The following is a 14,747-nucleotide window of genomic DNA, read 5'->3' on the forward strand; positions in this document are numbered from 1 at the left end:
TTGCCACCTTCTTTCCTGTTTGCTGTATATAGAATTTAACTTGCTGGTGCTTTGAAAGATGTTTTCATAGGCATAGCAAAGCAGTATATTCAGCTGTTTTTAAAGAGGGGGAAAAAAAAAGTTTCAATTAGCTTGAAGCCTGTTACTTGTTTACATGCAGCCTTTTAAAAGGTTTGTTTCCTGAATGATTTTATCGGTCACTGCGTGGCTGAATACGTCGAACCCTCTGAGGAAAACCAGCGCTTCCCTCCCCCTCGAATCCCGGCATGCAGTTCTTGCACGGGTAGTAGCGTGTACTTCCTCTGCATCTTCACTTTCCTGTTTTTCAAAGAGTGAGCTTGATCATGAGTGTTCAAACAGGCAAAAAAGTTTTGTGGAAAAAGTACAAGGTCGCTGCACCTCGGGATACTGACAGGCAGACCTCTTACCCTCTGCTGGGTGAGTACGTGCTTACCTATATTTTTCCACGCTATGGCGGATAAAAGGATCTGGCCATGTGGGTCGATTTTTAGCTTCTACATCTGATGCAAGCTGGTTCTCTTAAATTTGTTCAAGTTTGCTGACTCTAACAGGAGCAGGTTGCGGAAGGCATGGCAGGAAAGAGTCCAGGGAAAGGCTGTGTTTCGTGGCTCTGCTCCATCACAAGTGCTGTGCGAGCTCTGGCTGCGTCACACCTGCAGCTGCAGGATCCTCTTGGTAGCACCGGTGTCGCGGGCTTCCCTTTCGCTGATAACATCTTAACTTTTTCATGGTGTAACTTTTATTGCTGTTCTGTCTGATTTAAAGTCTTAACGCCCTCAATTTTCTTAAACTATGAATTAAGTCACAGTGACTTCAGGATTTAGTTGTGTTTTGATTCCCTACAGTTCTGCTTACTGTGTCTTCTTGGACTTTTGAATGTACGGACTTAGAGCAGAGGCTTCACCCCTTGTACTTTTTTTTTTCCCATTTTGGTAGTATCTTCAGGGAGGACTATTTCCTGAAATTTGGAGATATGTTTTGGGGAGGGTGCTTTGGAGGAGGAGAAATTGGAGATGTTTTTCTTTCCTGTTCCCTTTGCTATCCTTTCCCACCCGTCCCAACTGAGATTTCATGGATCAACTATTCTGCTGTTTTGTGACCAGGCCCAAATAATATAGGCTAGGTTGTTCACAGCCCCATCCAACCTGGCCTTGAACATTTCCAGGGATGGGGAGAATTTGTTCGAGGCCAGATTGGATGGGATTTTGAGTGACCTGCTGTAGTGGAAGGTGTCCCTGGCCAGGGCAGGGGGGTTGGAACTGGATGATCTTTGAAGTCCATTCCAGCCTAAACCCTTCTATGAATATAGATAGACATGAAAAAGGCAATTTGAGGATTCCTAATACCTGTGAATTTGCTGTTTAGATACAGTAGTTGACAGACGTGGGCTGATTATTTTGTGAATTGGTGTCAGAACTTCAATGGAGAATTTGGTCCATTTGACTTGACTTTTGATGTAGTTTTTTTTGGTACAAAGATGAAATCTGAATATGAGTTTTTAGAAAGAGAAACCAAAATCCTCTTAAGATGTAGCAACGTAGTGGCTAACTTTAGAATAAAATGATGGGCTGGGACTCTGGTCTCACGTATGTTTGCTTCTAGAACAATGAGGTGGATTTGGATATACGCCAGTTCAGCTGAGAGCAGAAACTTTTCCTTTGTGGCCCAGTCTGAACTCTGTTAAAACTGACAAAAATGTCAAGAAAACCCGGTAATGTAAGTGGAGTTGCTTTCAGCTGACTCTGGAAAGCTCACTAAATTACAGGTTGGAGAGATCTGGTGTTCTTAAAAATCTGTGTATATTCAACCTGCTAATGAGGTTACAGCTGCAGTTGATCACTCTTGGAAAGTTAGAAGTAGGAGAAAATAGGTTTGCTTGGTTTTTAACCTGGGCCATTGTTCAGGGAAAATGTTTATTCTGGTTCTGTGTGTATTGGTGTGGGGTTTTTAGGACTATTTATCAGATTTTTTTTTTTTTCCTAATCCTTTCTTCTCTTATCGTTGTGTTTTTAGAAGCACATGCACTTGGAGCAAGTGTTATAACCAGCCATGCAGTTAACTGATGTACACTGCGGTTGTGAAACCCCTAGATGAACTTTTTAGAGGATAATAGGGGGCTTAATCTCTTTGAGATTTTCTGTCTCAGGCCTTCAGGTATTTTTAATGTGTAAGTACCAGTGTGTGTACACAGATAGTATCTGGTGATGTTTATGTCTATGGGTGGTATCTCTGGTGGTGCCTGCCCTAACTGGGGCTAGGCTAAGGTGTGAATCTCCTAGTTGAGTAGCAGCTACTTGGTTGCTCAAGTGCTTTATATGATTAAGCAGAATGTGCCTAGTGACTGTTTCTTAAGGCTTGTTTAACTCCCTATGAGCTGAGAGCCTTCTGTTTTTAAAAGCATGTCTGTTATGGCTGGTATATTGCAGTTACAATTGTTCTTAATCAAGCAGCAGGATTTTTCCAGGAAATTCCTTGCATTATAATGTTTCTAACGCCTCACAAAGTGTAGGACTGTAGATTTGCTTTCCAGGAGAGTGACAGTCTGAAATTCACTGTCATCTGTTCACTCCTTCAGATTTTTGAGGAGTTTAGGAAGCAGCCTGTGTGCAGCGCTCTGGCTAGAAGGCTTAGGGGTGATTTATTCGCCTGTAAATGCGGCAGTGTCGGCAGAGGTGCGGCTTTGGTTTTGTTGGTCAGCTCTTTGTGGTGAGAACTGGTGGGAGCTGGAGGAAGGGAAGTTGAAGCTCACATCTGATAAAGTATGTGGATGTGGATGGATTTAGTTTACGTGAAGCCTAAATGGATAAGACTCTTCTGTCCTCTGAAGCCTAAACAACGTGAGCATGGTTAGTCAGAGATTGGTTTATAGCCTAAAACACAGGAAATAACAATTTAGCTTTTCTAGTTGGATGTCCTTCTGCATAAATGTCCAATCTCTCTTAATAAGCTTTTAATCTCTCAAGTCAGTGATAGGTGCTGGGAGTGGGGTGGCACTGGTAGGCTGTGTGGTGCCTTGACTGGAGCTGAAGCTGGATCACTGTCTGTAAGGGGAAAAAAAGAAGGGATCTCATGCTTTCTTCACCTGTTCAAACGAACGTGCTCTCTTGTTCATTGCTGTTCCATGTCATGGGAGATAATTTATATTCTTCCAGGAAAACTTCTGAAACTGTTCCAGAAAAATCTATTGGGCTATTTCGTATTTATATATACACATACTCTACCAGTGTAGCAGCATTTGATGCGAGTATTTTTTAAATTATTTTTTCTACCTCAATTACTTCATTACGCAGATGGATGTCACCCTGTCTTTTGATGGGAGGCTGCTTACCCTATATTAAGGAGGTAGAAAAAGATGCTGGTTCTGTGAAACCTTCTGAAAGGGGTTGCCCTCTGGCACTGTCTGTAAAATGTCAACTCTTGAAGCCAATAAAGCACTCTACAGTAATTGAATAATCTATATTAGCTTCTTAGCTAACACTACATATTATTTTGTGTTTTTTTTTTTTTCATGCAGTTGTCAACAGAAGCAAGAGAGATCTTTTTTTTTTTTGTTGTGTGAGCTAATTGTTGTGCAGCCCCAACGCCAGTGATTAAAAGGAGTGGGATTTTTTTATAGAAGCAGGGAATAATGGCAATGACATGACCAAGGCGTTTTACAAACTGATAGTTTCTGTTCCCGTTTGGATCTCCCTTCTTGCTCCCATAGCCTCCCTTTGGAAATCCCAGGAGCACTCACCTATAAATGAAGTTTCCTTTCGGGTGGGAAGGAATTCATCTGTGTTCCTGCAAGATATATGCACTCATAGCAGCTTGAAATTATTTTATCATGAGACCACAAGCTGTTACAATAGTAAGAAAAAAAAATTTACTGTGTTATTCGTGTTACTGTAAGTGTTTGTGAAGCCCTGGATTGGTTAGTTTGCTTGGTGGAGCTGTGCTGGAGCTCAAATCTTTTTGATTTGAAACAGCTCTGGCTTTTAAACACATGAAAATGGTGTATTTTGTTTTTTGGCAGCAGGTGATGGCGGATGTTCTGAGACACAGCATAGCTGTAGATGAAATGCATAAGAACAGATTACATAGCAATTGCATTGTATTACATAGTCATCTTTTGAATCTCCACATGCACTGGTTTTTTTTGGGTTCTGAAGGACTTTTTTTTTTTTTTTATACTCTTCCTATATATATTAAACTATAAACTATACTGAGAAAGTGGAAAAATATTTTTCTTTTCTCTTGTAGCACAGTCTCTTTTGTAAACGGCAGGGGAGTTCTTTGCTGCTGGGTGCAGGCTGTGCCCCTCCACGTTGTCGGACGGAGCGGTGCCCGTGACTCATTTCTGCCATAGGGAGAAACCACCTTCCCTCTGGCTGGTGAATAATCTGCCGCTGGTTCACTTTTACATTTTCACTGAAATGTTCTGACCCTTAACTGGAGGGTTCCATATGCTTCCTGCCCTCGTCCCTGATGAATAGGGCAGGAATTGGCAGCGATATGATCTGCTGTGTGACCTAATTTGTGTGGCGTCTGGGTGGAGCGCGCTCTAATCTTCGCTAAGCGAGTGGCTGAGAAAGCGAATTGCAGTAATTCCCGGGCTGATCCTTCCAGCGGGTAAAAAAAGTGTGCTTGTGCTGCAGGCAAAGGAGATGCCTTGTGCTCTGACACTTGTTACGTGCGGAGATTAATTTTTTATCTAAGTGCTCAAAAAGGCAGGGAACAAACGGTTCAAGGGTTCTCCGCAGAAATTTGGAAATGTGGTGGCTGACTTCTGCGCTGCGTGGAAGGGGTGGCAGTCAACAGCTTTCCCCTTGTGTCTGCCCAGATCAAACCTGGCAGGCAGCAGTTCACTGACAGCTTTCTGTAATATTTGACAGTTAAAAAAGCATTTAGTATTGCTTGTGCAGATGGAAGCAGGATGGTTGTATCTGTCTTGCTGGATTTCACTGAAGTGTGGATTTCATACTGCAGTTATGAAGTTTCTCCTTTTGATTAAGATAAAATATTGTTCAGGCTTGCTTAGCAGTTCTGGGTCTGATTAACTTGAAATTAGGGCATGAGATCTACTAACTTACAGTGTATGGATTCAGTGTTCAGTTGTATGCAAAGAGGGTTGGGCAGATACTGGAACCATGACCATGTCAAAGATCACGTATTTCCCATTGTTCTGGCAAACTGGCTAACAGGGAGAGTCCAAGTTTTTTAGCTACAAGGCTAACGTCTTAAAAGAAATAGCCTGTGAGGACCAGGCAGGTCCTGTCCCTCCCCATCCCCTTTTATGCTGGTGACTGGTTCCAGCCCAGTGCTTCTGTGGGGTTGCCCCTGAGCTGTCCCCCAACACCAGGGCTTCAGGACTGCCTGTCCTGGGTCGAGAGAGAGTATCCTGCTGGGCTTCCTGAGCTGGTGAAGTCCAGCCTTTACTATCACTTTTTTTTTTTTTTTTCCCCTGTCAGATACAGTTTTCCCCTGCTAGAATTGTACAACTCAATCATTTTAAGCTTCAGATTATTTTAAAAGGTCCTTAGCTGGTTTAATACCTTGTAATATGACATATTTTTAAAGCAATTCATAAAACACTCTGTGCAGACCATTGAAATTAACTTCTGCTCCCAGCTCGGCTGTAGTAAAATCAATATTTACTTGGCCTGTGTGACCTAAGTCTTTTTATATATAAAGGAAAACATTTATTTCCACTGCTGCTTTTAAGGTAGCAGAGAGATAGTAAAATTGATGCTTTCTGAAAGTAGAACAATAGATCCCCTCTAAATAAAGCTGCTTTATCTCTCATACATACCATGCATATACAGATTTTTGTCGAATTTCTGTCAGGCATACCTCTTCATAAAAAAACTAGTTCTTATTTCTTCACTGCTAATGCAGAAAGCAAATCAATAAGATTATGATTTTTTTTAGTTCCTGAAATAAGTATGAACTTGGAATTGAATATTTGAAAACTAATCTGTATAAACTAAATAACATCTGTTTTCTTTTCTCTGATATTTTTATAATGTAGGTCTTGCATTATATTTTTCGACCAAATAATTTGTTACTAATTCTTGCTGTAGTTTTCCTTTCAGTTAATAACTTGTAAGCCTCAGCTTCATCTGAACGATAAATTGAGATTGAAGGTTATACACTGGGAACCTTGGTGTTCTGTGTAAGAAAGGCAGAAAATGCTATCACCTGATGTCTCACCATCATTCCTGTATCTGTTGCCGTGAAATCTCATGCGAACATTCCTTATCTAATCTACAAGAAGTAACTCCAGTAGCTTTAAAAAAAAGATTCCAAGTATGGGTTACATAGATAACTTTCCTGTGGAGACATGCCCCCAACCTTTTGTTCAGCATTCTTGAATGCATGTATTCTCCCCCAATGATCAAGCTCATTTCTCAGTTTAATAAAGATGAGAGAAAATGTTGTTGATGAACTTCAGTATCAAATTATGACTTACTGATAGTGTACACTGCTGTAGTAAGCAAGCAGTAAATGTGCTGGGCAGTTAAATGGAAGCAAGTATTTTATGCTTTCTGGTTTTGACCTGTGGACAGAACTGATTATACGAAAGTTCATTTTAGCAGCAAGAGTTGAAAGTGCTAACGCCTCAACAGGATTAAACCAATTGAAATATGCATCTTGTGGTTTTAGTTAATTCTGATGTAGTTTCATTCTTACTTTTAATATAGTCAAGTAGTATATTCTTGAAAATAATAAAATAGTCTGTTATTCTCACTTTAATGCACACTGCCGGCCTTCTATTGGAGGTGCTTTCGGTTTTGAGTAATTTATCTATCAGTGACTAAGGGGAAAAAAAAAAGTGCTTGTTTTAACAAGTCATTTTATTGGTTTTGTAATTGAAAGAGAGACCAAGATATTGCTGACAACGGAAGATATGTTATCCTTCTGAGATATTTAATTTTGTCAATGGATTCATATCCGAAAAAGGTGCTGTTTAGTTCATTGTTAGAATTAAATGATTTATGAGTGATAGCGTGCCACACTTTAACTCACTTTTCTTGTATGTAGAATATCCATCTTGTTTCTCTGGGTTGTTTTTTTTTTTTTTTTCTTTTTTTTAATGTATTTGGTGGTTTGTTTGGGTTGTTTTGTGGTTGTTTTATTTTTTTTTAATAGCAATAAAAATATCTTCAAGAGTGTTGCCCTCAGGAGTTGAGCTGGAATTATTTTATGGCCAGGTAAACTAGTTTGTTATCTTATCTGACGTTCTTCCCTGAGCTAAGCGGCAACATTTTTCTGTACAAATTGCAGTAAGTATGCCTTATTGCAGTTAATATTGTCCTTAACTCTGCAAAAGAAGTTTGCTGTTTAACTCCAGTGGTGGCTTGACCTTGGTGGCTGCCTGATGCCCACCCAGCTGCTCCCACCTCAACAGAACAGAGGGAGAAAAGAAGATGGAAAAGCTCGTGGGTTGAGATAAGGACAGGGATATCACTTGCCAGTTTCAATCGTGGGCAAAGCAGACTTGACAAGGGGAAAGTTCATTTAATTTATAGAGAATTAAAATAAAATAGGATGGTGAGAAACAAAGACAAAAACTAAAACACCTTCTCCCTTCCTCTCCCCACCGTCTCAGGCTCAACTTCACTCCTTCATTCCTGAATCCTTGCCGCCCTCCCTCAGTGGGAATGAAAAAGCCTGCTTACTTAAATTATATAATCAAATAGAATTCCTTTTTTTATTTGTGAGGAAAGCCGGCTATTCTTAGCAGACATGTGCAGTCAACCCTCAGTAAGAGCATGCGCTTAAAAACCTATGGCCCAAAAATTTCCAGATGATAAAAATGGATTCTTGGTCTGAAAAAAAACCCCTTAAGTATATCTGAAAATAATTCAAAATATGATTTAGCAAATACACTAGTGCTTGTGCGAGCAACAAGCTTGTGGTTTGGCTGACAGTTTCCTTGTGCCTTTGTTTATGGTGTGTGACTGTAAAACCAGCACAAACGAGACCCATGGTGAGGCAAGCAGCCTTACATTAAATATTTGCAGCGTTTTGGAAACAGTCCTGATCAACTACTAAGCAAGTGCAATGTTCTGCTGTTCCGTGTGTAAACGCTACGCTTGTTTTTAATGGCATCAACTGAAGTAGCCTGCAGGAACTTTAAGACTGGTTTACAGCCAGCATAAGCAGAAGTAGTGGATGTCTTCTTGCCCCTTTTGCTGGAGTTCTGGCATGGTGTTCCTTATTCCTGCACACTGCCCCGTCTCCCATCCGCTCTGCAGCAGAGACGAAACTGCGTGCCTTGCAATTGTCACTTACCAGAGTGGTAGAGTGTGAGTCAAGTCACAGTGACACAACTTACCTGGTTTAATAACATTGTCCTAGTGAGTATCCTTGAACACAGCAGTCATGGTCACAGGTAAATAATTAGCAGTCATATTTACCAGTCACAGGTAAATAATTAGCTGTTGTTTTGACAGTGTTAAGATGCTCTTTATCTGTAAGGTAGGAAAGTATTTGGCTAGCCTAAAAATATTCACTCTAGCCATCTGGGGAAAAAAAAACAAACAACCAAACAAAAACAAACAACCAAGCAAACAAAAAAAAAAAACCCCAAAAAAACCCAACCCAAAACCAAACTCACAAACAAAAAATAATGAAAACCCACCAAAACCAAACAGCACGAAACACCTGAGTGTGTACACAAATTATGAGGATCTGGAAGGATTTAGAAAAATAAGTGTTGTTCATCAGTTCAGTAGTTTAGTATGCTGTCCTGCCACAGCCACTGCTCCCAGTTCAGTTAAAAAATGAATGTGGTACTATGAATAAATCTGTAGCCATTTTATTTTCCATAGTGTAGTCCATGGGAGCAGAGGAAAGTCGCTGCTAGAGTCAGTAGAGATTCCTGTAAAATGGCTCAGGCTGTGAAGCAACAGGTGTTGTAGGAAATGCTTTACTGGCTTAGCAGTCACTGTTGAAGACTTTTGAGGCACCTAGATCATCTTTGATTTATTTGTTATTGACTGTTTTGCAGTGGAAGAGTACTCTTCTGTGTTTAATAATAATTTAATTTTTTAGTTATTTCTGTGTCTTTGTATATTCATTCTCCTGTCATGTTCCTGTGGCGGCGTGAGTGAATGATTGAGTCTTCACCTTTGCAAGAAACAAACCAAATGTGCAGTTGAGAGAGTTAAAACAAAGTTCCAAAATGGTAACTTATGTTGTCAATTAAATGTTTGCTTTTGTGGGGAAAGCTGTGGTAAGTGATGTGGTGTGTGTTTCCAACTTTGCACAAGTGTGATTTGCTAATACTGTGGTGTTTCTTGGGTGTGACCTTCATCTTTCCTCCTTTTCTGTAATACTTAAATACCTCTTTAAAGTTCTTTGATAAAGATCTTCCACTTCTCAGGCTCTTGTTTCATCCAGTCCTTTCTAATGTTACTAAGTATGACATTTCTGTATTTATCTCTTAACTCTAAGATTTTTGTGTCTTAACTGATACCTGCTTTCTGTCTCATTCTTTCCCCCCCCTGCCCCCCCTTCAAATTCTTTTCTGCTGTCCCGTGATTTGGAGATTGACATGATCCAGATGATGAACTTGTGTCATAGAGTTGGAGACAAGATGATAAATACAAACATCCATGTTTCATTCTTGCTCACTCTTAATCTTTTGTAATGCTTCTTCCTCTCCCAAGAATGAGTGTACTCACATACTACGTTCTTGTATGGCTTTTTCCACTCTGATAAAGGTAGAGAATAAAAGGTAGAAATTCATTATTTTCTAGAAGATCTCCAGTTTTTTTTTTTTTTTTTCCATAATGTTCAAGTCCAGGGGGTGCAGGTAGTAAAGCTTGGCAACTGGAGGTCTGGTTCATCTTCTAATGCTCCCTTACTGAGCCCAAATTACATTTGGCGTTTGAAGGGTGAGAAAGCTGGTAGGCAGCCTTCATTGCCGTACCTTTTTGTAGCTACGTAAAGACGTGAGGAATAATAGTGAAGCATTGTGCCTTGAATAGAAAGAGTGGAAGAATGTGACTCTGATTATAGACAAGACTAAAGCTTCTGAGGTTATTTGTTTTAGTTTTTGGCAAGTTGTTATTTTTTTTTTTTTTCATCTCTGCAAGACTGGAGACAAGCCTCTTGCATGTACAGGGTTGTACTTAAATGCACCAAAATTCAAACTAGCATAATAGTTTGCTAAGTCAGCTCTTAGTCACACTAATTCTTTTGAGAGAAAATATATTCATGTATATTCCTTTTTTTAGCTTTCTAAGAAGTCCTCTTTCTGACACTGATGATTCTTCCTTCACACTCTCCTCTCGCTCAGTTTTCACTTGCCATCTACAAAATCCAGAGATTCTGTTTCTGAATAAACAGAACTCATCAAAAATCTTCTTGTGAAGACAGTTGTGCCAGTTCATCATTGGACTGAAAAGATGCTGCAGGATAAAGCCATTATTCTGGTCCATGCTGCCTTTTTAGCACTTCTAGAGCCCTTGTTAGCTGGACTGTGTAACTTTGAGGGATGACAGCAATATTTAGTAGAATAACTGTATAAGAAAGGGGATACTGTAGCTTCTAGCCCCTTGAGTTACCCTTCAAACATGAATTTTCACTTCCAAACCTATTGGACAGTGAGAATGTTTCTTGTGCTGTTTGAGCAAGTAGCAGGTACATAGGTGACTGATATTCAAAATGTGTTTGGTCCTGCTATGCCAGCTGAGACGTGTGTGCGGTTGCAGGAATTCTTTCCTTGTGACTTTGATGTGGTAGACTTCATGAATACTTGAGTTTTGTAAATGATCCTACTTCTCCGTGGTCATATGCGTCAGCAGTGGACAATCTGAAATATGAACAGTGTATTGCAGCTTGCTCTGGGATGCTTCAGACAGCAGTGTGTTATGAGTGCATATACTCTTCCGTGCATCGTTACTACTGTTTCCTATTTCCTTGCTCCTTTGCAGCTTGATAAATTTTATTACCTGTTCTGTACTGCTGCTTTGCTTGTGTGTTCTGGTTAACACAATATTCTAACTTTAAAGAGTAGCCTTAATATAGCAGTAGTGTGGAAAATATAAGTGGTAGGAGACATCAAAATAAATTAGACATTTTTAGATATGAATCATAAAATCATAGAACAGTTAGGGTTGGAAGGGACCTGTAGAGGTCATCTAGTCCAACCCCCCTGCAAGGAGCAGGGACATCTCCAACCAGATCAGGTTGCTCAGAGCCTCATCCAGCCTGGCCTTGAATGTTTCCAAGGATGTGCCATCTACTACCACTCTGGGCAACCTGATTTTAACATCTAGTTCATATGGGAATTAAACTTCTTATGTCATTGTATTTCAATGAAAATATGTTTGTGGTGTTTCTTAAAAATCTAAGTGGTTTTGTGATTTAGTTTTTGCAATTCTTGTCCAAAGTAATAAACAACTGAAGAAAAATCTTGGAATAGCTGTTTAATATTGAGCCATTCAAGATTTTCAATTGTTGTCATATTACAATGGTTTAAAGTGGAACAACTTGAAGATCTATGTAGGTGGGAAATGCAATCTGACTAAACTGCAGGCATGATAACGTTAAGCGTTATAAGTATTTGGCAGTTACGAAGCAGCCAGAAACTAGCTGACTTTTTGAACATCTCATATGCCATATCCTCCTCTCTGCTTGTCTTTGAAGGCAAAACTACTGTCTGTCCCCAGCCAGTTTAATTCACCTGATTTTTCCCAATGTGTATGTCTGTATATCGCTGCGAATTCACATTGCTGTGAACTTGAGTAGGATTAAGAAAAAATGCCTGCCAATGAACTGAAGAAGTGGCAGAGTATTCCAGATTCATTGTGCCGCCCTTCTGAGTTTAGGTGGAGGGAGAAACCTTGGTGAAAGGCTGATTCAGGGCTGATATATATTTGGTCAAGGTTCTCTGACCTCTTTCTACAATAAGACCATCTGGAGAATGTTCAGAGCTGCTATCAGTCATCTTTATTTTTATAAAAACAAGATGACAACATTTGATGCTCTTGGAATTGATCAGGCACTAACTCAGTATATCTGCAAAATAAAAAGTTAAATGTCACAGCTTCTAGCAAATTTTATCGATTGCTCTTAGTTTTGCCTTGTGTGATGCAGGTAAGACTGACAGAAGTACTGAAGTTGCTTGTGATAGTTAAGAATGAAGAATGTTGGAACTAAACTTTTCCTGCTTTTACATTTGTAGAAAATGATATAAAATTGAGTTAAAAGTCATTTTTAGGTGCCTTCTCTGCTTTCTCCCCACACCTAATTTGTAGTATACTACACTGAAGATTCAAAGGCAAGTCATGTGAGGACTGCAGTGTCCCTAGGAGATTACTTGTGACTTCTGTTTTGTAGTTGCATTTCACCCTGCTCGTACCACTTGTTCTTTCTGCGATAGTAATGTTATTTTAATGTTTCAGAAAGAATAATCTTCCTTTTATTACCTCTGTTAGGGTGTAACTTCTATTTGCATAACCAGAGGAGGGTGAAATGTGTTGCTGGGTTTTTTGGTGTGTGGGTTTTTTTTGTTGTGTTGGTTTTTTTTTTGTTTGTGCTTTTTTTTTTTCTTTGTTTTTGTTTTGTTTTTTTACTTCTGAGCTTTGTAGTTTACTGTAAGTTAACTGCATCATTTTTTGTGGACTTTGAAATTTGAAATTCTTGTAAATGTCTATCAAGTTAATTTGTTATAGTCGCTTTCTCACTCTGCAAGGTGCGAATACATGTTAAATGGAAAGCAAGTTTCTCTTAATCCCATTGGGGAACCACATAAAAGTGTTTTGTTTTTCTTTGATAAAGAGCCAGTCTTTTTGCACGTTTCTAGGATTGCATTCCTGCCTTATCCCCGTGTCCTTTCTCTCCTTTATTTGACCCTTCACCTCTGAGCAATTACACATTAATCAAGACCCTTCGCAACCTGCCCAAATGTGTTGGAGCAATTGGGCTTTGCTTCACCATTGCTGGCTGGTACTTGGGAGCATTTACATGGGCAAGGCTGAAGAAACTGATGTGTGGCTGGCTCCTGGGAGAGCTGGGGATGTGCTAACAGCCAGCCTCAGACTGGGATGTCATACTGAACCTTGCCTTTAAGCACAGCTTTTGTTCTAGCTGTGCTGATCTCATGTATTTATTTTGGGAGATTTGGGAAATACTGACTCAGTACTAATTGCTTATAGTAAGAAACATTATTTGATGCTACTTGTGAATAATTTTTTCTCTCTGGGGTCGAGTGAGGGTGTGGATGTGCAAGCCTTGGAAGGAAATTCACCCTTGCATTATGTGACCCAGCAATGGTGATACTGGCCTGACTTTCTGGGGTGAGGGTTAAGTGCTGATCTTACTTTTAATCCAGTGTGACACTGGAAAGGCGTAAGTACTTTTATTGATGAAAATATATCAGATCAAATGCTCTGAGTCTCAAGATAAACCTTTGAATTGAGGAAATGATCATTTTGTATTGCGTCAAATGCTTTTGTCTGCTACAGAGGTTGTACTTTGTATTTTGCTTTGCTCTGCTATGTAACTTCCCTTTCTTACTGTCAGAGAGAGTTGATCTGCCACATAGTTGTACTCTTACTGAAAATTAGTGAATTAAACCAGCAAACGCTTTGACTGGTTTTTTCTTTGACACAGCTTTGGCTGTGCAAGAGGAGCTTTTGTTGTTAGTGATGTCCATGTGTGTTTTTTGTATAGCAAGCCAACATAGTTGTACCAGCAAAACTCAATAGTGCATGGCTGTGTTTAGATGCTGACTTACACCCATTGGTGGTAAGAGCTTTTTTTCAGACTAAACCAGATACTTTCTTCCTGTGTTGCAAGCTAGTTTTCATTTTAGAGGCCATTCAAAGATAAAAAGGCCTTCTGTATGGGGAGGAAATTCCTAAGCACTTGTGTTTAAAACATTGCTGTCTAGTCAAGTCAAAGTTGCATTGCAGGTCTGGTTTCAAAAGATCTTGAACGCTGTTACCGAACTAATCTATTAATAATCTTCTGTATTGGCTGTTTCAACATTGAAATTGGTCTGATGAACTGGTTTACGCTACTTACATCTCTTCAACCTGGGTGCTTGGATTCACAGTTTCTGTTGGATTTAGCAGTGATTGCTCAGGGGAGTGGGTTACTGTGAGGAGGGCTGTGCTGGGTTTAGCCTGGCATGTACCTGTAGTGGTGTCCACAGCTAGACACCATGTGCTTGTACTTCTTCCATAAGCACATCTTCAGTGGTGCTTCCTCTAGTATACCTTAGTGTCGAGTGCTCTGCAGTTCAGGGATTTCTTCAGCCATAAATTATATCCATCTTTTTGTGGACTTTAAATTCAATAAGCTTGTCTTTGCTTTTTTAGTCCATTTATGCTAGTGCCCTCATTTGTCTTACTTTCACTGGTGGTTACCGTTGTTAATTTGGTACTCAAGCTAGCAATATTCAGACCTCACTGAGGCATAGACACCACCTGCTCTGCTGCAGGGCGATTGACCTTCAGTGAAACAGAAAGTCGGGGGAACTGTAAGGTCTTGAGCTGCCTGCTGGGTAAGAGCTGTGTATCCTGAGCCATCCTGATGCCTGAATCCTCAGCACTAGGAAGGAGTGTAAGAGCCGTTTCAGAAAATGCCCCCAGGACAGGATTACACCCGTGAGTATGACTGATGTACTGGAGTTGCTGTCGGAGACACCAGTAATAGCCTGACTTGTAATTATCTGCTTTCTTTAGGTGATCTTTCTTTTTGTACAGCCAGTTTCTAGGAAGGTAAAG

The 14,747-nt window shown here is 39.9% G+C and overlaps 1 protein-coding gene across 1 annotated transcript in view; it reads left to right on the forward strand.

The window, feature by feature from the left end:
- The first annotated feature begins 321 nt into the window (after window positions 1-321).
- The window catches only part of UTRN (utrophin), a 356,589-nt gene continuing 342,163 nt past the window's right edge, over window positions 322-14,747 (forward strand). The window contains exon 1 of the mRNA XM_086743718.1: window positions 322-438. Coding sequence (XP_086599844.1) covers window positions 345-438 — 94 coding nt within the window. The 5' untranslated portion in view covers window positions 322-344. The remainder of the gene's footprint in view (window positions 439-14,747) is intronic.

This window comes from Chlamydotis macqueenii, chromosome 3 (assembly GCF_036417535.1).
Source record: "Chlamydotis macqueenii isolate bChlMac1 chromosome 3, bChlMac1.mat, whole genome shotgun sequence".
Lineage (NCBI taxonomy): Eukaryota > Metazoa > Chordata > Aves > Otidiformes > Otididae > Chlamydotis > Chlamydotis macqueenii.